The sequence below is a fragment of the Diceros bicornis genome, chromosome 9 (genome assembly GCF_020826845.1).
Source record: "Diceros bicornis minor isolate mBicDic1 chromosome 9, mDicBic1.mat.cur, whole genome shotgun sequence".
In the NCBI taxonomy this organism is placed as follows: Eukaryota; Metazoa; Chordata; class Mammalia; order Perissodactyla; family Rhinocerotidae; genus Diceros; species Diceros bicornis.
The window spans coordinates 35,317,054-35,339,640 of record NC_080748.1 but is presented as its reverse complement, the minus strand read 5'-3'; the positions used below and the strand labels follow the sequence as shown (position 1 = coordinate 35,339,640).

At 35.6% G+C, this 22,587-nt stretch overlaps 1 protein-coding gene across 7 annotated transcripts in view; it reads right to left on the bottom strand.

Annotated features, from left to right (window-relative positions):
* Positions 1–22,587, bottom strand: part of ELF1 (E74 like ETS transcription factor 1) — a 108,291-nt gene that overhangs the window by 12,933 nt on the left and 72,771 nt on the right. For 5 of the 7 annotated variants that reach the window (XM_058548261.1, XM_058548266.1, XM_058548267.1 and 2 more), the window contains exons 3-5: positions 13,924–14,104; positions 3,584–3,691; positions 1,793–1,960 (exon numbers count right to left, since the gene is read on the bottom strand). In XM_058548261.1, coding sequence (XP_058404244.1) covers positions 1,793–1,960; positions 3,584–3,691; positions 13,924–14,104 — 457 coding nt within the window. The remainder of the gene's footprint in view (positions 1–1,792; positions 1,961–3,583; positions 3,692–13,923; positions 14,105–22,587) is intronic. The other 2 variants (XM_058548264.1, XM_058548265.1) reach the window with 2 other exon arrangements.

Below are 22,587 nucleotides of genomic sequence, written 5' to 3'. Positions count from 1 at the left end.
TATGGTATTTTTAGTTTTAAGTTTTTGAGGAACCTCCATACTGTTTTCTATAGTGGCTGTACCAATTTAAATTCCCAACAACAGTGTACAAGGGTTCCTTTTTTCCACATCCTTGCCAACGCTTAAGTTATCTCTTGTCTTTTTGATGACAGCCATTCTAACAGATGTGAGGTGATATTTAATTGTGGTTTTGATTTGCATTTCCCTGATAATTAGTGATGTTGAGCATCTTTTCATGTACCTGTTGACCATTTATATGTCTTCTTCAGAAAAATGTCTATTTAGGTCCTCTGCCGATTTTTTAATTAGATTGCTTGTTTTTTTGCTATTGAAATGTATGAGTTCCTTATACATTTTGGATATTAACTTCTTATCAGATATATGGTTTGCAAATATTTTCTCCCATTCCGCAGGTTGCCTTTTCATTTTGTTGACTGTTTCATTTGCTGTGCATAAGTTTTTTAGTTTAATGTACTCCCATTTACTAATTTTTGCTTTTGTTGCTTGTGCTTTTGGTGTCATAATCAAAAAAATTGTTGCCAAGTCAGATTCTATTATTCCATCTTGACTAGAAGAGGAAGTTCCACCTGGTATTTTTTAATAGTCTCATATTCTTTGACCATGTTTTTTTATTCTTTTGCTTTAATAATTATAATCATATTCATTGAAAGTTTCTATTTGATAATTCTATTATCTAAAGTTCTTAAAGAACTAACCCCAGAGTTTTCTCTTTCTGCTGCTTCTGATTTAGGAAGTGTCTTCCTCATGTATTCTGTGATACTGAAATGTGAATTTACTTTCAACAGGTTTTTATTTGAGGAAATCCTGTGCAGCCTGGGTTACACGTATGACTTGCCAGAGCAATTTTACAAGAGCTTCTGCCTGGTGCCCCAAAGTTATTGCCAGTCTGGGGCCACTTTAATGTTAATTATTTGGCTTGTAATTCCTAAAATCAGTGATAACTGTTTTTTCCCTGAGGGTATAACCTTTCAAGGATCCCAATTATATGCTGAGATCTCTGTCCAATACCCCATCTTGTACTGGACCAAGACGTAAGCATCTGCCTCTACATGGGCAATAAAACCCAAGCCCCTTGGACATCAAGACTGACATATATTTCTCGGCCCTTCAGAGCTGCTGCAGTGTCAGCTCATTGTTACTGTTTTTATTTTTGTCTTCATTTTGGGCTCTTGGAATTTCCCTTACTTTCAGGTGAAGTTAGGTTACCGGGTGGCTGGTGATGCCATTAACCAAGATATTAAACTCAAAATATTCAACAAGCTGGAGTAGAATCAGAAGGCAATGAAATGGAAAGTGTGTCAGACTTTAAAATGCAAGTATGGTTCCAATTTGTGAAAAGTTTTAAAATTCCCTTTAACATATTCTAACATTTTCCTCTTCAATTACTTACCTGCTAATTTGCAACTTGTATTTTTCCCACTGGAATCTATGCTGGTGGTTTTCAAACTATGTCTCATGGGAGGAAGCTGACCTGCTGTTACCCCCAAGCTCTTTCTGAGCTTGGATAAAAGGGTTTAGATGAAAGGTTGAGGTTTTTAAAAGTTGGAAAAATCCCTTTTCTGTGAGGTAGGCCAAATATTTTAAATGAATAAAATAATCTAATTTTTAAAAATTAATCTAATATGAAGAAATACCCCTTAATTTCTATTTTGTGCCCTCAATTTTTTTCTTATATATGTTTTGTTTGGTGTAAAAATATCCTTGAATAAAAATTATACTTAGATTCCACACCAAGATTTGACGGTTTGCCCTAAACAAATTAACCACCCACCTTTCTTTCTCCTAGGTTGTTCTGGTGATGAGGCTCCTGGTGAGTGTGCATATGTCTCTTGAACCTGCTGAGTTTCCATCACTTCAGGAATCCCATCTAATGTGACGGATACATGGGTGATTGGGGCAACAACAATGTCATCTTCAGATGAACTAAATATATTATTATCTAATGGAAATAAAAGCAACTAATTATAATCAACTTTGTATTATAAACCAAAATAATTTCATAAAATAATTTCCTGTTTCTATGAAGATTAAACTAGAAACAAAATCTTGAAATCTAGTCCCTGCTTTGTATTATTTTTATTTTTATTTTTTTGAGGAAGATTGGCCCTGACCTAACATCTGTTGCCAATTGTCCTCTTTTTCTCTTTTCTCCCCAGAGCCCCAGTACAGAGTTGTATATCCTAGTTGTGGGTCCTTCTAGTTCTTCTATGTGGGACGCCGCCTCAGCATGGCTCGATGAGCAGTGAGTAGGTCCGCGCCGAGGATCCAAACCAGCAAACTCTGGCCGCCAAAGCAGAATACGTGAATTTAACTGTTATGCCACCAGGCCGGACCCCCTGCTTTGTATTTTCTCTGCCCTAAATCAGGCACCCTAAGTCAGTCCAGGCTTGACTGGACTATTTCAATGTCTTCCTTACTTGACTTCCTATGACCAGTCTATCTTGTCTCTCTTCTCCATTCTTCACATCGCTGCTCAAGTTATTCTCTGAAACCTAAGTCTGATCTGACTCTCTATAAAAACTTTACACCCTGAAAATTAGAAAGAAAAATAAAATTGACATATCTTCCCACAGTTTATAGGGGGAAAAGAGAACAACCCCAACCCCATATCATGCCGTTCGAAGCTTCCATAATCTAGATTGAACCTCCTTTCCAATCTCATCTCCCACCCACTATGAAACTTACACTTCAGCTATACCAAAGCATTTTTATCTCAAACATTTCATTCTTTTTTACAGGTCTGTGTCTTTGGTTCAATCCATTCCCTCTAGGTTGAATGCCCTTTTCTGTCTCCTCTACCCATTAAAAGCTTATTTGTCATAGCCCAGGTCAAAACACTGCCTCCATAGAAAAGCCTATCTCTTATGTTCTCAGCTAGAGTACTCTCTCCTTCCAGAACACCTGTTATCCTTCTCAGGGCCTTTACTTTGGGCTTTTACAGTTATTTACACAAATAACTGTCTTCAAAATTAAATTGTAAACTTAAGGAAAGAAACAGCATCTGTTCATTTGAATATCACGTTATTGCCTGATGCACTGCTATGCATATAGGAAATATTCAATAAACATTTTGAATTGATTTAGTAATAAATTTTATGAGTTTGACGACTTTCTTGTCAAAAAAGTGCAAAAGGAGAACACTGATTTAAAAGCAGATCAGTAATGTGGCAGTGCGTTTTATGCCATGAAGTGTTACAAAATTTTTCAGTTGAATTTTGTCTATTCGCTGATAAATATCTCTAGAGATCACTAAGTTATAATAGTTTGGGCCCTAAATACTTTCACCAATGAGGTTAAGAGAAGAAATTCTACATAATCTGCTATTTAACAACAAAATAAATTCCTTATTTATTCCTAAAGGCCTCACTCCCCCAATTTTAAAAAGTCTAAACACTTTAGTAAAGGTGCCTTAACTAGTACTATACCTTAAAACGCACCTGGAACACAAAATATAAAACATAGTCTCTGGTCTCTTAATATTTACCGCCTCATAGAAAGAGATGGCAAGAATAACTTTTCAAAAGTATATAAAGATGAACAATCGTTTCAGATAACCACTCACTTATTCGTTTTTCATCCAGCATAGGGCCAGGAGAGTCCATATTGAGGAGTGCCTCAGCAGCCTCGATAGTTTCAATTGTTTCATCCCCATTATGACAGGAAGCTTCAACTACAATACGTACAAAGAAAAAAGAGAATTAGTTACAAGATATCTGTGGCTCTAAAAGGCATAGATTCTGGTCTCTTGAACCAGGATACATCATTTAATACTTGGGTTTATATACATACTTTGTATCAACATATAAAATTTATACTGAATATGACTACCAAATATTTATCTATCTCTTATTTTTAAAAAAACTTTGCAAGATGTGGCTTTTTATTAAAAAACAAAACAAAACAAAAACCTCTGCAAGATGCTGGGAGGTAAAAGAGTAAGCAAAATAGAGCTCATATTCTGAAGGGAAAGCACTAGTCATTTCTCCAATAATTCTTATATTTTCAAGAATAAATAAGATGGGTATTGGACTTGAGTAGAAAGAGTTCAGGAATGACCGTCAGAAATCCCAGGTGTGCCACTGAACTAGTATGCCACTGGGCAAGTCATTTTGTTTCTGTAGACGCCACACTATATGAAATGACTGGGCTGATGTTCTTAGGTCACCCTTCAGCACTAACACTGATTCCAAGACTCTTAGCTCACTAACAGGAATGAACATGGGTCTCTGTTAATCTTTGACTCTTCTTCCATTCCTCTATAATTAATGAAGTGCCACCATCTCTAAAAAGTTTTAGTCATAGTCACATTACTAGAATCCAAGCATCCTTTGATAATTACAGTACTCTGGTACCACTCTTCTCTAGTGTGTACTGTAGAACACTAATTCCCATACTGTGGGCTGTGCCTAGTCCAAGTTTGTTTTTTTATGTTCTTAAAAATATTAAAATATAAATGAAAACTAATCCAAGTACATGCTAGATACTCAACACTTCTCTGCATCCCAGACAGATGTCTAAAATAGATGCACAGTGAATTCTTTGATGGCTTTTAGTCCCTTGGCTCTAGGATCAGCACCAAGAAACTAAATAAAGAGCTACAAATGCCCTCTTTTCATGGATAAATTCAATATCCATCATCCATAATCCCTCATACATACCTGCTATATTTTCCCCTCAATATTTGTGTAAAAATTACATATTATTTTTAAAAGTTTGTATATATATATCAAATCATGACTTTCAGATTCAGGGTTGGACTGACAGTACATAAATGAATGAAATAAGCCTTTTAATTTTATACAAGCTTAAAAAGTAAATATAAACATAGTACTTGAAGCAAAAGTTCTTTTTCTCAATCAAATGAATGATAGCGATCATTTCCACATTCTCCTCTCCCCACTCCTATTGAATCCAGAGAATAAACAAAATCATCTTCCTTTTCATTATTAAGACTATAACCAGGGACCAGGCCCATGGTGTTAAGTTTGGTGCGCTCTGCTTCGGTGGCCCGGGTTTGTGGGCTCCGATCCTGAGCGTGGACCTACGCCGCTCATCAGCCATGCTGTGGTGGCAACCCACATACAAAGTAGAGGAAGACGCACAGATGTTAGCTCAGGGCTAATCTTCCTCAGCGGAAAAAAAAAAAAAAAGACTATAACCAGATTTCCAAGAAATTGTTAGTTCTTTAAAATTTAACTTAACTTTCCATTTGAATGTTATAACATTTATTATCCTAAATATTTCCATAACAGTTCACATTCTCTTTAGACTGAAGATCTTCAAGAACCTAAAAATTCTTAATTTTCTCCAAGTTCTCAGTTGGCAATAATATTGAATGCCTGTAACTCTTAAACAATTGTGCTAGGAAATGTGTAAGATACAACAGTATAAAACATGACCTTTTTCCTTATCCATTGGGAACTGACAGATACTGTCTAAGAAAATAACAAAGTGATTAATTTTATGGTATGAAATAGACTGACTACAGGCACTGTATATTGTTATAAGTTAGGAAGACTTCCTAAAGAGATGGGCTTAGGCTGAGTCATTTAAGATAGCTAGGATTTAAATCTTTAGAGAGGAAAAGAGAAACTAAAGCGAGAAAAATAGTAAAAGGGCATGAGAATAAGTATTCTGCATTTAAAGAAAATGAGATAACTAGTCTATATCATTATAAAACAAAATGTACAACTGCTAAAGACTGTTATTATAACAGCAGATTAGTTAACCTGCTTAATACATTGATTAATTTGGCTGACTGCCTTCCCAAGGGAGGAATCCCATGATGGGAATGGAAGGGATGGCCTGCTGAAGGAGCAGAGCTGGTACAACTCCTGAAGGAGGCATACAAAGAAGTTCAGGATCTGGGGTCATATACGTACTTAGCCAGCTCCTCTCAATGAGGAAGAAATTCCTAACAAAGAACATTTTCTTCCTTATTTTATGGGCTAACACTGGGAGTCCCTACAACCTGCCAAACCAGAAGAGAAGCTCCTTCTTACAGATATGAAGGATGTACCTGCAGATTTCCAAACATCTGGGATACTGACTCCCTCAGGTAGTATCCTTGTATCCAAGTATCTATAGGTCACTTGGAGATTAAGAAACAAGAAGACAGCCAATATAAAAAGAGGCAAAGATTTTCATCTAGTCTGAAGTTTTCAAACAGCAATTCAACCCTTCATGGAGTCTTCCTCTTTCAAAGGCTTTAAACTTTTTCTCTTAAGGCAAGTGGTCACAGCTCCCTAGAGAACTTGAATAGATTTTTGTTTTTGTTGTTGTTGAGGAAGATTCACCCTGAGCTAATATCTGTGCCAATCTTCCTCTATTTTGTATGTGGGTCGCCACCAAAGCATGGCTGACAAGCAGTGTTAGGTCTGCACCTGGGATCCAAACCTGTGAACCTGGGCTGCCGAAGCAGAGTGCACTGAATTTAACCACTAGGCCATGGGGCTGGCCCCTTGAATAGATTTTTGACTAGCTTTTTATTTCTAAAAGTATGTGTCCTTTTTATTTTCATGTCAAGATGCACAAAACTTCATTAGGAGACTACTGATAGGGACTATTCATAGTCTTCATTAGGAGACTATTTCTCCTACGTGTAATGAAAAATAAATCAATTAAATTTTAGTTATCTATTCTATAAAAACAAATGCTCACAAGTCCAATTCCTCCATAACTGTTAAAACCAGAAAAGACACATATCTCAAAAATTCTAGCAAAGTGATTAAAGCAGGGCATTGTAACACTTCCTATTAAAAAACTTAAGCCTTGGGGCTGGCCCCGTGGGGTAGCGGTTAAGTGTGCGAGCTCTGCTGCTGGCGGCCTGGGTTCGATCCACGGTGTGCACTGATACACTGCTTGTCAGGCTATGCTGTGGCAGTGTCCCATATAAAGTGGAGGAAGATGGGCACAGATGTTAGCCCAGGGCCAGTCTTCCTCAGCAAAAAAAAGAGGAGGATTGGCATGGATGTTAGCTCAGGGCTGATCTTCCTCACAAAAAACAAAAACAAAAACTTAAGCCTTCTATTTAAAATCTTGTAGATTTAGGGCATAGTAAAAAAAGCATATTACTCCTTTGTGAAGGCTTTGAAATTCTATGAATTGAGGAAAATAGCCTACTAAAATTAAATTTTTAAAAAACCAGGCAAATAAGGCACAGATAACTCAATAATTAATTACTATCTTCTAAACATTTTTATAATTCTAGATATTCATTTACATAAATAAGTTTTCTAAAATACTTTAAAGTCTGCTGGGTAGATGAAAATGATAAAAGTAGTATGTATAAAGATTTTGTTGTCTATCGATTAATAAAAATCAACAAGAAGTATTGCAAACCACTTCTCTGTCAAGCTTTTTATAATGAAAAATTTCAAACATACATAAAAGTAGAGAAAATCATATAATGAACTCCATGTATCGAGGGTCCAGCTTCAATACTTAATAATAGCCAATTTCCCTTCATCTATACTCCTCAGCCCAATACACACACAGTGGATTATTTGAAAGTGAGCCCCAGACAGCCTATCATTCAACTGTAAATATTACAGTATATATATCTCTAAAAGACAATACCATGATCACATCTTTTAAAAATTAATTATTCTTTAAATCAGATATCCAGTTAGTATTCAAATTTCTCTAATGTCTCATGTTTTTTAAAAAGTTGGTTCACATCAGGATCCAAACAAAGCATGCATTACATTGACATGTACCTCCTCCCTTTTTTTATTTTTTTTTTCCGTTTTGCTGTTTGTCTTAGAAGAAACAGGGTCATCTGTCTGTAGTTCCCCACATTTTAGATTTTGCTGATTACACCTCTGTGGTGTCACTTACCATAGCCCTTCCCCCAAGTATTTCCTGTAATCTGGTAGTTATATCTAGCAGCTTCATTAGATTCACGCTCAATTTTTTGGCAAGAATATTTCAAAGGTGATGCTGTGTGATTCTACGTGCCTCCTGAAGTAACGCTATAAAGTCTGGCGGTTGTCTCTCAGCACTGTTAAGATTGAGAACCAGGTTCAAGTGTTGTCAGCCTGATGTATCTGTCGTGAAATCCTCCATCAGCCTTTTACCAGATGGCCTCAGCAGTTATTGATAACTGCCTAGATCCATTATTTCATGAGGGATTCCAAAATGGTGATAATTCTAATCCTATCATTCCTCCAGCATTTATTAGTTAGAACTCGCTATAAAGAACTTTCCTTCATCAACTATCTGCTTACCCTGAGCCACGGCACATACAATAAGGGCAAATTAAATGCTTGATTCTTTTTCCATTATTTACTCGTTTTCAGAATAATAAATGGGCTTCCCTGCATCTTCCAAAAGTGACCACTGAGTTACTTTTTTAGTATCATTGTGCATACATAGATTCTAACATATTTGATGTTCTTCAATCCTTTGCAGTTGTAACTCTTAATGATCCTCTAAATGTCCCATCCTTGGCCACTGGGAACTAAAGCTGGTTCCTGGGTCTTTTAGACATGACCTGAGTAATGTTGGATCGCTCTGTGCTTTCTGGGATGATAATATATTATAGGTTATTCTTGTATATTTCCTGCCCCAAACCCAGAATCAGTCGTTTCTCCCAAGTACCCTGATATCTTTAACGGAAAGTGCATTTAGAGACCATAATTTGTATAGGAGGGGTGGTCACTGCTGTTGGAATGTTCATTACTTCTAAGACTTTTTGGTGGCCAAAGCTGGGGAATAGGAGTGATTTTCCAAAAATTATTTTGGAGAATTTTAAACATATTCAAATGCAAACAGAATAACATAAAGAACTCCTATGTATCCATCACCTATCTTCAACAATTATCAAATCATAGCCAATCTTGTTTTAGCTCCATCTCTATGTACTCCTCTATCACCATATTATTTTGATGCAAATTCTAAACATTCTAATATTTCAGCAGTAAATACTTCACAATGTCTCTCTAAAACATAAAGTCACTGTTTTGAAAACCTAAACATAATACCATTATCACACATTTTAAAAAATCAATATTGCCTTAATATCAAACAGCATTCAAACGTCCAATCATCTCAAATATCATAAATGGTGGTGGGTGGGGGGAAGTTGATAGTTTTTTGTTTAAATCAGGATCCAAATAAGATCCTCACATTGCAATTGACTGATATGTTTCTTAAATTTCTTTTCAATTCTATGTCACCCTCCATCTCTCTCTTTTTTCCTTGCAATTAATGAAGAAAGAGGCTGTTTGTCCTATAGAGTTTCTCACAGTTTGGATTTTGCTAATTGTATTCCCATGTGTAGTGTAACATGTTTCTCTGTATTTCCTCTAAACTGGTAGTGAGTTCTGGAAGCTTGATCAAATTCTGCTTAAATTTTTTCGGAGAAGGCTATTTTCCATATGTGATGAATGTGTTCTTCCATTAAAAGGCTCAAATATCTGGAATCCTCTTTTTGTGATGTTAGCACCTACTGATGCTCAATACCTCTACCTACTAATTCATTAGTGATTACAAAATGCAGATATTCTACTTATCATAACTTTTTCATTTATAAGCTGGAACACCACTATAAAGAGAAACTCCTCATTTAATAATCTAGTTACTCAGTGATATAGTTCATATAGGGAAGGGAGAATCAGTGTTTGATTCTTAACTTCAATTTATCAGTTTTCAAAATTGTTATCAGCACCACTCATTGGTGACTATTCTTTTTTGTGTAAGTATTATGAAATCACGGACTTGAACATATTAGATATGCTTCAATCCATTGCAGTTATTGTTTTCATTTATTTTCAAGCTGTCCCATATTTGGCTTGAAAATATTTTGTTTTTGTTTTTTTAAAGAAGAAAATAGATAATGAATTTATACCACTATTTTCGATTCAAATTTAGCATCATAGAATTTATTTTTAGGATTATATAATTTATTTATGGTATTTATTTATATTAAATTTATTTACAGAATTACAGAATTTCATTTAATTTTGCAATTTAACATTTGTGTATCTTATTTTACTCTATAAATCTTGTCTTCTTATGACATTAACTTCATTACTTATTTGATTTTACCTTAACATCTCTCTCACATGTACACACTCATACAAGTTTTAAAATAACAATAACCATATTATTACTAACAGTATAATTGCTGAAAACAATTTAAGATTCCCAAGCACTTTTGTTTTTGCTTTTTAGGCTATATCCTATTGGGAAATGTACTGCCTTAAAAATCACTTGAAATAATTATTCTCTGTATGGTTATGCCAACAACTCAATAACATAAGGTCATTTGTTTCAGTGTGCTTTAAGTTTTAGAGATTGCTTATTTTCCCTCTTTTGGATTTAATTTTGTCTTACAATTCTGTTAAGTGTTTACACGGTTCCAAAGTAAAAACAACAAAACAAAGTATATTTAGAGAATTCTAGCTTTCATCCCTGTCCTCTCCTTCTCCCTGTAGAGAACCATTTTCATTAGTTTTTGTTTTATCTTTCGATTTTTTAAATATAAGCAAACACACACGTATCATTTATATTCTTTCCCATATCTTAAGTAAAAGGTAGCATACTATTCATACTGTCCTGATCCTTGCTTTTTTAACTTAATATACACTAGTAATCATTCCTCAGCTATATACAGAAAGCATGCTATCTTGAATTTCAAAAACATGAGGCAAGCTAAATGTGTTTAATATTAAATGTTCTAATTTGTAAAACTTGATTTACTCCATTCAGCTTTAGTGCTTAGGTCGAGAAATGCAAAATAAATTGGTGGGCCCTACATGAAACAGGAAAGAAAACCAGAAAAAAGTACCTCTAGCTTTTAAAAACATAAAGAAAATGTTGGCCCTTCATTAAATAGATAATAATTTCTTGTAGGAAAACAGTAAAACCCACAAGCTTTTAATATGTGTATTTTTAAACTTTATAACAGATTAGCTATGATCTGGCAACTAGTTAAAAGCTATTTAGACCAAGAACAGACAGCACTGATACTATAATAATTTAGAGAACAATTCATCAAAGACATCTGAAATTATTAAGAATTACTAAAAATTATGTTTGACCTTGTAAAAACAGATAAGACTAAGTATGAAAGATAGGACACATAATAGTATTTTTTTTTAAAAATAAGATTTACTAATGAATATCATGGTTACTCTCCATTTGTGGAAATATAATTTCTACTATCTCCTTTAATAATTTCACTTTTAGATCCTCAAAGACTGGTAATGGAAGAAGAATCTCCACATAGGTAAGAACTCATAGTCAAATGATCTAGGTTCAAATTTATATCAAACTTGATATGAGATAATGATAAAAATAAAAGTGTTTTGATGAACATGAAACCTTGAAGTAAAAGGTTATAGATGATAGCTGCATTTTAATATACACCTCAAATCCATAAAAATAATTCCATCTTTTTATTATTGAAAATTTCAAACAAAATCAAAATTATGGAACACAGTATAATGAATTCTCACATATCCATTCTCAGCATCAACCATTATCAACACATGGTCAATCTTCTTTCATCCATACTCCACCAACTGCCCTCAAGGTCCCCTCACACACACACCCCACCCAGGATTATTTTGAAGAAACCCAGGACACCATATTTTATCTCTAAATATTTTAGCATATGTATCTAAAAAACAATAACAATGCTATTATCATACCTAAAAAAATTAACAATAATTCCTTAATATCATCTGAAGTGCTGCCTAGGACTCATAAGGACAGTTTATAAACTGTTCTAGTCCCATCTCTTTCTCCCCTTGTAATTTCTCAAAAGTGCAGTACTCTTTCTTCCCCCACTCTGATCTAAGGAGGGCTACAAGGTTCTTTCTTTTCTCATGACATTGCTCAAACAAGGATGAAGAGTAAAACAAAGGCTTGGGTTGGGAGATAAAAAAGGGGAGGGACAAGAAACATGCAAATAGCAAATCTGGTTTCCAAGATATGGCTTGTTTTCTGGACCCATTCCACACTAAGTTCTATCTTCCAGGAAGGAAGGAGCCTGTCTATATCTCGTCATCAGCTATCTTCACGCCTAAGCCCGAGAGTGCAGCAATGAAAGAAAGAAGCAATTCCTCTTCCTCAAGATCCAATCTCTGCTTTACTAGTGTCTATTTCTTCTCCGTGGACCAATGTCTTCCCTGATGACTAAAACCAGGAATAAGCACCCCTTCAGGGGAGACTCAGGTTCCCAACCTACAAAGAGTGTAGCCTTACCCTAAGGCATTAAGAAGCCACATTAAAATACACTGCAAAAACACCACTAGCTAAACAACAAAGTGGTCATTCTATTATACAAAACACATAGATCAACAGTCAGCAATGAACAGAAACCTCCAATTTGATTACTCTAATTTCCTTATTGATAAGGGAGAAACAAGTCTAAATTTATCAAAAAACTTTCATTGAGTGCTCTAAACAAAAAATGTGAATATATGACAGCATACTTTGTAAAAAACAGAGGACAATACAAAAACTAAGTGTTGTTTGGTAATGTTATCAATGGGAGCTCAGTCACTTGCTGTGTGACCTTAAGCAAGTCATTTAATTTAACCTCTCTAATTTCAGTTTTCTTTTTCTGTTGTGAGAATTAAATGAGATAATGTATTTTTTTAAAAAAATATACTACATTAATAGGATGCACTGAGAAGGAGACAATGCCATTTTGGTGCTATTCTTGCCCAAAATGCATTCTCTCATTCCAATCATGAGAAAACATCACACGAATAAAACTGAAGGACATTCTACAATGTCTAACCAGTACGCCTCAAAAGTATCAAGTTTATGAGAGACAAGGAAAGACAGAGGAACTGTTACAGACTGGACGACTAAGAAGAAATAACAACTAAATGCAATGTGAGACTCTAGATAGAATCCTGGATTAGAAAAAGGACATTAGTGTGAAATGGGTGAAATACAAATAAGGTTTAGGTTTACTTAATAATATTGCGACTAACATTAATTTCCTGTTCTTTTTAATTTAAGAATAAATATCCAAATAATCTTTGCTTCCAAATTATTTTCTCAAACACCTCTAACACCTCTGGCCAAGATATACGAATGTACATGTATAAAAATACAAATGCAAGCACCAATTTCTAAAAGATGAAAATAGCACTACCACTACCTCACACTTACATAGTGAGCTCTTCAAGTCTGAAATATCCTCCCAGTCCTGACTGAACCAGAAGAGGAAGCTTATTTAAACACCAGCACCTTAGCCTACATTGGGGTTACGGCCTCCTATTTCACTTCCTGCAGCAGCAGAAACAAAAGAACATTCCTATCTTTTTCCCTACAAAAAATTTCTCAGTGTCATCAAGAACACAGAGCTAGGGCCGGCTCCGTGGCTTAGGGGTTAGGTGCGCGTGCTCCGCTGCTGGTGGCCCGGGTTCGGATCCCGGGCGCGCACTGAGGCACTGCTTCTCCCGCCATGCTGAGGCCGCGTCCCACATACAGCAACTAGAAGGATGTGCAGCTATGACATACAATTATCTAGTGGGGCTTTGGGGGGAAAAAAATAAATAAATAAAATCTTTAAAAAAAAAAAGAATCTAGGAGAAGCAACACTTTATTAAAAAAAAAAAAAGAACACAGAGCTAGGCATATAAAAAGTGCTCAGTGACGACATGATGAACTGAGTTGCTTGGTTCCTCTAACACGCCTCCTATTTTGTCACATTCATTTCAATACATTTAGGAAAGAAGAAAGGCAGGTGCGAAAGCAGTATGAAACACAGGCAGATGAGAAATAAATGTAATTTCCTTCTCCCTGCAGGGCCCTTGCTTCTACAGGTAACAGAGTTACGCAAAACCAAGTTAGGGACTTTTCATGCTCCGAAAATCACAGGGCTAGGACACTGCCTAAAACTGCGCTGAAGTAAGATGCTGCTGGAGGGACACATACCTGTCAGGGTGATGTCGTCGTCATCATCATCTATGATTTCTTCTTCAGCAACATCCAGGGAGCTCTCAGTAATCATGTCATTGGGCTCTTCCACACAGGCTAGACCCGCATAACTATTGAGGATATCAGCACCAGGAACATGTTCCACAATTACAGCAGGAAAAATAGCTGGATCACCAAGCTGGTGAGAGCGAGGGAAAAAAAAAAGGATTAACAAAGTTTTGCTTTTGTTAAATACAACTAAAAGATACTTTATACTGGACATCAATTTAGTTTTTATATCATCAGCTACTTGTATCTTGACAATGCTTCTAGGCTGCAGAGAATATATACTTATTAAGACCAAATAAACTTTCATTATCAATCTTGGGTCTTAATAACAAGTTTTCATTGGGAAATCCTATAAAAGTATACTTATAAACCACATTAAATAAAAAAAAAACTATTATCATTAATGCATAAGAAGTGGCATACAAATGAAATGTACAATTAAATAAAATCTCAGCAAAAGTTTCTTTGACAGAAAGAAATCTGTGGCCTTAATAAATCTTACACTGTCACTTGCTTGGCACACAGGCTGTGTGTTTAACAACAGCTTTTGACTAAATGGGAAAACTAACTTTCATTTTCTATCTAGTTACAAGATCATGGAATTTTAGAACTGGAAGGAACCTTAAAATTTAATCTAGTCCAACCACCTCATTTTATAGATGAGGAAATTGACCCAGAGAGGATTTTTAACAACCTACTCAAAAATCGGTTAGTAGGTCATGAAAAGAATTCAATGTTAAAAGTAAAAACCAAGTAACTTTTTTGAATACATCTGATATAAGTCTACATGAATCATAACACTATGCAATAATGAGGGCTGTCTATCAAGAATTACATATAGTAAAAATGCTTTGACATTTTATCAACTTGTTTTGTATTGCTCTACCTGTCATATTGTAATAGTATTATTCATTTGCCACACTTTCGTTATTAACATTTCTCAGCAAATCATCATCTCCCAAACCACTGATATGCAATAAACAGTCTATTGACACACAAAAAAATCAGTTAGTGACAAACCTCATTTACCATTTTTTTTTAGTGAGGAAGAGTGGCCCTAGCTAATAACATCTGTTGCCAATTCCTCTTTTTGCTTGAGGAAGAGTGCCCCTGAGCTAACATCTGTGCACATCTGCCTCTATTTTTGTATGTGGGACACTGCCACAGCATGGCTTGATGAGTGGTGCAGGTCTGCACCCAGGCTGAACCTGCAAACCCTGGGCCTCTGAAGCCGAGAGTGCCGAACTCAACCACTGTGCCACCAGGCTGGCCCCCATCCTTTACCTTTTTTTAAAAAGTAACTTCAGACTTAGAAAAGTTGCAAAAGTACAAAGACTTCCCTTACAACCTTCACACATATTTCACAAATTTTAATATTTAATCATGTCTGTCATTTTCCCTCTGTATTATTATTTATATCTATATTTTTTCTGATTTTTTGAAAGTAATAGGCATACTGCTCCTTTAACCCTAAATACTTCAGTGTATATTTCCTAAAAATACATGAATATTATTTTATATAAAGATAGTACAACTACTGGGGCCGGCCCAGTGGCATAGCGGTTAAGTGTGCACGCTCCACTGTGGCGGCCCGGGGTTCATAGGTTCGGATCCCAGGCGCACATCAATGCAGCGCTTGTCAGGCCACGCTGTGGCGGCGTCCCATATAAAGTAGAGGAAGATGGGCACGGATGTTAGCTCAGGGCCAGTCTTCCTCAGCAAAAAGAGGAGGATTGGCATGGATATTAGCTCAGGGTTAATCTTCCTCACAAAAAGAAGAAAAAAAGAAAAAAAAAAAAGAGTACAATTATCAAAATCAAGAAAGTAACACTGATATAGTATTATTATTTAATCTATAGACCTTATCCAAATTTCTCGAATTATCTCACTAATGTCCTTCTAAAAAAATGAAGGAAAATATTTTTGGTTCAGGATCCAATCAAGGATCATAGGTTTCATTTAGTAAATTTCATACTTCTTCATGACAATTCCTTTAATCTGGAACCATTTCTTCTCCTTTAATCAGGAACAGTTCTTCAGGTTTTTTTTGTCTTTCATGATCTTGACAATTTTGAAGAGTACAGATCATTTGTTTTGTAAAATGTTCCCCAATTTGGATTTATGTAATATTTCCTCATGATTAGATTCAGTTTGCATTTTTGGCAAGAATACCAAAGAAGTAATGTTGTATCCTTTCAAATACACCATATCAGGAGGTCCAAAACACAGTAGTTCCCCCTTATCCTAGCAGGGGGGTATATTCCAAGACTCCTAGTGGATGCCTGAAAACGATGGATAGTACCAAACCCTATATATACTATGTTTTTTGCTATACACACATATTTGAGGTGTGACAGCAAAACTAGCATGAATTTTTGTTTCCCTCTTCACAGTTTAATGGATGGAAGATTCGTTCTTACCATAGATCTTAGCAACCTTAGCACATGGTTTGTTTTCTTTCCCTATTAAGTCGAGAACTTTCACCTTTTCACCTAAAGGAAGCACTTTACGGCTTCTCTTTGGCATACCCAAATTGCCAGCATTACTACCCCTAAGCTTTGGGGCCATTATCAAGTAAAATAAAGGTTGCTTGAACGCAAGTGCTGCGATACCACGATAGTCCATCTGATAACCTAAAGGGCTACTGACTAATGGGTGGGTAACATATACAGCGTGAATATGCTGGACAAAGGGATGATTCACATCCTGGGAAAGACAGATTAAGATTTCATCACGCTACTCAGAACAGCATGCAATTTAAAACTTATGAATTGTTTATTTCTAGAATTTTCCATTTAATGTTTTTGAGCCATGGTTGACCCAGGTAACTGAAACTGGTGGAAAGTGAGACTGTGGATAAAGGGGAACTACTGCACCAATTTGTCCCTTTACTAATAATATTAACTTTGATCACTTAGGGTGGTATCTACCAGGTTTCTCCACTATAAAGTTATTATTTTTCCTTTTGTAATTAATAAGTATCTTATGAGAAGACAGCTCAAGACTATGTAAATATCCTGTTTCTTAAACATATTCCCATAAAGTATTATCTTCTTAGATGTAAGAAAAAGTTCCTGCCCATAGATAATGTCAGGTACTTTGTTATTTTCCTTGAGGAAGTCTACTATATTGAAAATATTTTTTATGGATTTATTATAACAAAGCAGCCTCGATATATTAAAATACGTTTGTAACAATGCACACTGAGGTTAAATATTACTTCTATCATAAGAATTTAGTTACCTAAATTTAAATATATGATATCATAGGTGCTAAACAGATACCATCCATGCTTTCAAGAATGCTATGCTCTGAAACTTACGGGTAGTAACCCTAAAACATATTTGGATCGTTTTATTTCAAAATGTTTCTTCCTATTTCAGAAAAGAGGAAGTTAGAAGTAACTAGTTCTGCAAATCATATGTTTTAAAACAGAAAGTAGGAGGCTCAAACATTACACTGTAAAACACACACACAGACAATAAAGTAAGTTATTCATATAAAGTATCCAAAGCAATGTAGAGTCATATAGTCATTTGGCCTTTCCTTTCTCTTTTTTTGAAAGGTGAATGCTGTACATGCAATCCAATAAAGCATGACCACGTGCTTGTTAAAACACTTCTCCTTTTTTTCTTTTCTAAGAACTCAAATTAAATTCCTAGTCTTCTAACAGGCTGAGCCCAGAATTGAGCTAATTTTCACATGATTTCATTTTATGCTGCAACAACCCTACGTACCAGGTAAGAACAAGGCTTATCATTTCTATCCATTGGCAGGTGAGGAATTAGGTTAAGAATTTACCCAAGGTCACCCACTAAATCAGAGACAGAGGCACGTCAAAGTAATTCACAGGAACAGTCCTCAGCCAAATGAAACCCAAGTATTCCTCCCTATCCGAATCTATTTCGCTCCTGAAATCTGGGTATTGAGTGATAAGACTGTCAATATTACAAGGGATATCTCCAAAATTTTATCTGAATCTATATAGTCCCCAAATTTCAAATAACTACGGATACTTGTTACTATTTTCTTCCTCATCCTATTCTACTAACCTGTAAATGCATTGGAGAAACTGATTACTCTCCAGAATTTACAGGTCTCAGGAACACCTTGTCAGATACCACCATGATCAATACTACTGCTTCTCCAGTGCCCCTCCTCAGAGGTAACCACTGTTACCAGTTTCTTTGTTCCCTAACAGAGACAGTCTATGTATAATCAAGCATGTTCTAATCTGCTTTAAACAATTATTGTTAATTTCAGCTCAAAGACTTTAATAATTTTTAAACTGTTTATTAAGAAAAATTTCAAACACACAAAAGTAGAGAGAAAAAATTAGTTTCCTTTGAAGCAAAAGCTTAATTAAGAATGAAAAGGGACACATGGTTCTGTGATTTAGAAGCTGGCAACATGTAGTAAAAAAGAAAGATGGTGAACCAAGAGACCTAGGGCCTTCTCCAATCCTGTCATGACCTTATTTTCCTCACTTTAAATGAAAGAAGAGCACCAGCTGATCCTAAGGGCACTTCCAGATTTGGTTCTGTTAAGATGTATTTTAAAGGCGTGGATGTGACACTGTCTGAGTTTATAACATTACAATAGAAGACATTACTCATTCTTATGCACTAAATGGGGAGAGGAGTAGCATGCACAGTGGCCACGTACCTGCTGCCTTTGCTACTGCTATTAGTTAACATTTATTAGCATTTAATATGTGCCAGGCATTTCTCATTGTTTTACATGGATTACTACCTTATTTAACCATCACAAAATCCTATGAGGGAGATACACTGGATTATCTATTTTATACACGGGAAAATGGAGGCTCAAAGGGAAGGAAAATAATTTACTCCAGGTCATATAGTAGTAAAGAGTGGAACCTTAACTTAAACCGACTCCAGGGTCCATGTTCTTTATCTGTACTCTATTATCGTCAGCCTTAAACATGGTACCATTTTATTTTGTTGGCGTATTTACTTGGCTGTGTTTAGAAAAACAGAATAGGTAAGGAGCTGTGCTTGAAGTATGACTTTCAATATCTTTTGCAGGGCTTCTCCACTCCGAGTCTATTATAAACTTTCTCATGAGCATAGCCAGTTAGTTCCTCTTGGTCCCCAGGGACTTCCCAGGATCACTCCTAATTTAGCCACACTGTCTTCTCCTTCTAAGATACTTGCTCCTCTCACAAAAAGCATGGGCCATTCTTTTCCAGTATACTGAAATGGAGATGTATATTCAGAGTTGTTCATTTCTAATGTCTCCAGGGTACTATTAATTCATATACAAGAAACAGTCAACTCCAAATCTTAGGTAACAGGCCTGAACCTGTATATACAAAACACATCTAGGAAACCCCTCTCAGGTGACTGAAAAGAATCTCCCCCTCTATTACCATAAATGGAAGGAAAGTACACACTCCAGAAACTCCAGCTGCTGATCCGGGCTCATGATAAACTCCTGCCTTTTAAACAGATTGACCAGCAACTGGCTCAAGTTTGAGTCATCAGGAAATTAAGAACTTTGTAACACACAATCTAAAATTCCTTATAGAGAAATGGTTCCCAAGCTCTTAAATGAAGGCATGGTAAAATTTCAAATGTTGAGTTTTCCTAAATTTAAATTTTAAAAATAAATATTGGGACTTGTATTGGTTTGTTAGGGCTGCTATGGCAAAGTACCAGACTAGGTGGCTTAAACAACAGAAACTTATTGTCTCAAAATTCTGGAGGCTAAAATCAAGGTAATGGTAGGGTTGATTCCTTCAGAGGGCTGTCAGGGAAGGAGGATCTGTTCCAGGCTTCTCTCCTTGGCTTGTAGATGGCCATCTTCATCTTCACATGGTGTTCTTCCTGTATGTGTCTGTGTCCAAATTTTCTTTTTTTATAAGGACACCAATAATACTGGATTAGGGGCACACTCTACTCCAGTATAACCTCATATTAACTTAATTAATTATATCTGGGATGATCCTATTTCCAAATAAGGTCACATTCTGAGATACTAGGGGTTAGGACTTCAACATAAGAATTTGGGGGTGGAGTGGGGTGGGGAGAAGCAATTCAATCCAAAACAAGACTCAATTTAATTTAGCTTTAAGTCTATCATTTGACAATTGGCTCCCTCTACCCTAAATAACTTCTATAGCTTATAGCAATAAAGATATATATTCTTGTTACCATTTCTAAATTGAGACTAGACATTATTCTTCAAATTTCTTTGCTGAAAACCATCAAACCTTATCCACCTCAGTTTTTTCTACATCATTTCAAGCAGACTCTTTCCTAAGATTTATTTAAAAGAAGAGCTTCAGGAAGGTCAGAGCTATTCATAAAATGGCCATATTTCTAATAGTTACCTCCTTTTAAGAAATGAAGGTATCAACACTTCATCGACACCCTAACAAAAATATTACGTTTCATTTGGCTGGCTACTTAAAAAAAGAGAAAAAAAAAGATTCTCCAAACATCTCTAAAATCTCTCCTCGTTTAAATAATTAGATTAAGCATCTTCTCTCTAGTACCTTTTATGTTAATCAGGAAACCTCAGTAAACTCAACCAGTGGTTATCAACCCTGACTGTGCACTGGGAAACATCTAAAATATCAATACCTGACCCTACATGGGATCAAATAAATCAGAATATCTTGGGATGTGACAGGGAACATTATCAAACTTCCTCAGCTGATCCCAATGTACACGCATGGTTTGGAACCACTGCTCTAAAGAATTACAAGATTCAAAACTGCATTCCCTAAATTGAGTCAACTCTATTTATGCCAATGTCTGAGATAGTAACCATCCAAAGAAACAAACAGTTATATTATTATGAGATCTTTCGCTGTCTGGCACTTGCAGATTATTTTCCCATTTGTTTTGGAATAGAACCAAAGTAAATCACAAATGATGGGTGGGAATAGAGAGGGAAGACTTCTTGGGATTAAAAATCTGTCAAACATAGAGTTTTCAAAGCCTCAATTTCTATAAGCAAATTAAACTGTAGTGATAAATTGACTTTCAACTGTTTTGTGACTTTATTGAAGGTCTTAGCTCCAGAGAGAAAAATACATATACCAATTTATTTTTCTATTAATTTTAGGTAAATTTAGGATATGTGTTGAAACCAAAATTTTAACACTTTTTTTAGCAGAAATATTAAAAATTAAACCCAGTTTTAGCAGGAAAGAGAGACAGTTCCCCAAATTTCAACAGCGTCCGCTATATAGTTGCCATTTGTGGTGGTTGATGACACATGTGGCAATACCATCAAGTTAAAAAGAGAAGGAAAGTGACCAATCTGTAAACAGTACAATATGTTACTACCCTGACCAAGCTTGCTTGTTTCCTCAATACACCACAATCCAAGGCCCTAGGCGGATATTTAAGAAACTATGGATCATTATTCCAACTCTACTAAGTAAGTTTATTCAACAGGTTTTTGGATATAAAAAAGTAAAAGAACTCGCAAAAAACTTGTTTGCCAATCTTCTCTACCAGCAGAGTTCAATCTGGTACATGATGGTTGTGAAACATCCTGCCAAGATCCCCTATGAAACAGCTTAAAATAAAACATCTATCAAATGTTTTCCTGAAAGAAAAGCAGGTTAAAAAGTCTTTAAAAATTTCCCCAATGTAGATATTCTTTTTTTTAAGATAGGTGCAAAATGAGCATACTTTCAAGCAGTTTATACCATCTGTTTGCCTCAAGACAAGACAATACCAAAAGTGGGGTGGCGGCCTTACTCCTCCCATAATCTTCAATAGCTTCCTCTACTCGAAGGCCACTCCAATAAACATACGAACTAAACACAGTGCACTTCCTATGAAAACACGTTTCAGACAAATTCCTGTGCCCTCTCTTCCAATCAGAATGCTAACCCAAAGCCTCATCTCACAAAGATACTGCTTAAAATGACTCCCTTCACCTTTGATTTAAAAGACAGAAACCCAACACCTTACTCTACCAGGACACAACTGATCTGACAATAAGCATCACGCAGCAAATACACATGGTGAAAACAGGATATAACAGTAAGTGCTCAGGTTCTTGAGTTAGAATGACCCTATTTACGGCCAGCCTGCACCATGCCCTCGGTGTTTGAACTCAGGCAAATTATTCAGCCTCCCTAGGCTTTAGTTTTCATGTCCATCTAAAATAAGAATAATATCATCTTCTAGAGTCATTGTAAGAATTAAATAACATGTAAATATAGCACAGTACACTGCATGGCATACAGTAAGCATTCAATAAAACATTTTGATGATCAAAGTCCTTCGACATTTGATTGAGATAGAAATAAACACTTTTAAAACTTCACCTACTACTTACATACACATACCAAATCATCATATTGTATACCTTAAATTTAAACAATGTTATGTCTAAATTATATTTCAATAAAGGTGGGGGAAAAACTTGGCTTACTACAATCTTACACTGACAGGCATGGATTTTTGTTTTTGTTTTGTTTTTGAGAATAGTTCCTTCAGAAAACTGGTGAACAAAGCTTAACCATCTACTCTCTAGCAAAAACCATTTAGCTTTGGCTAAAAGCAAAAACTAGATACATACGTATGTTCACTTTGTGAAAATTTATCAAACTGTACACTTATGATT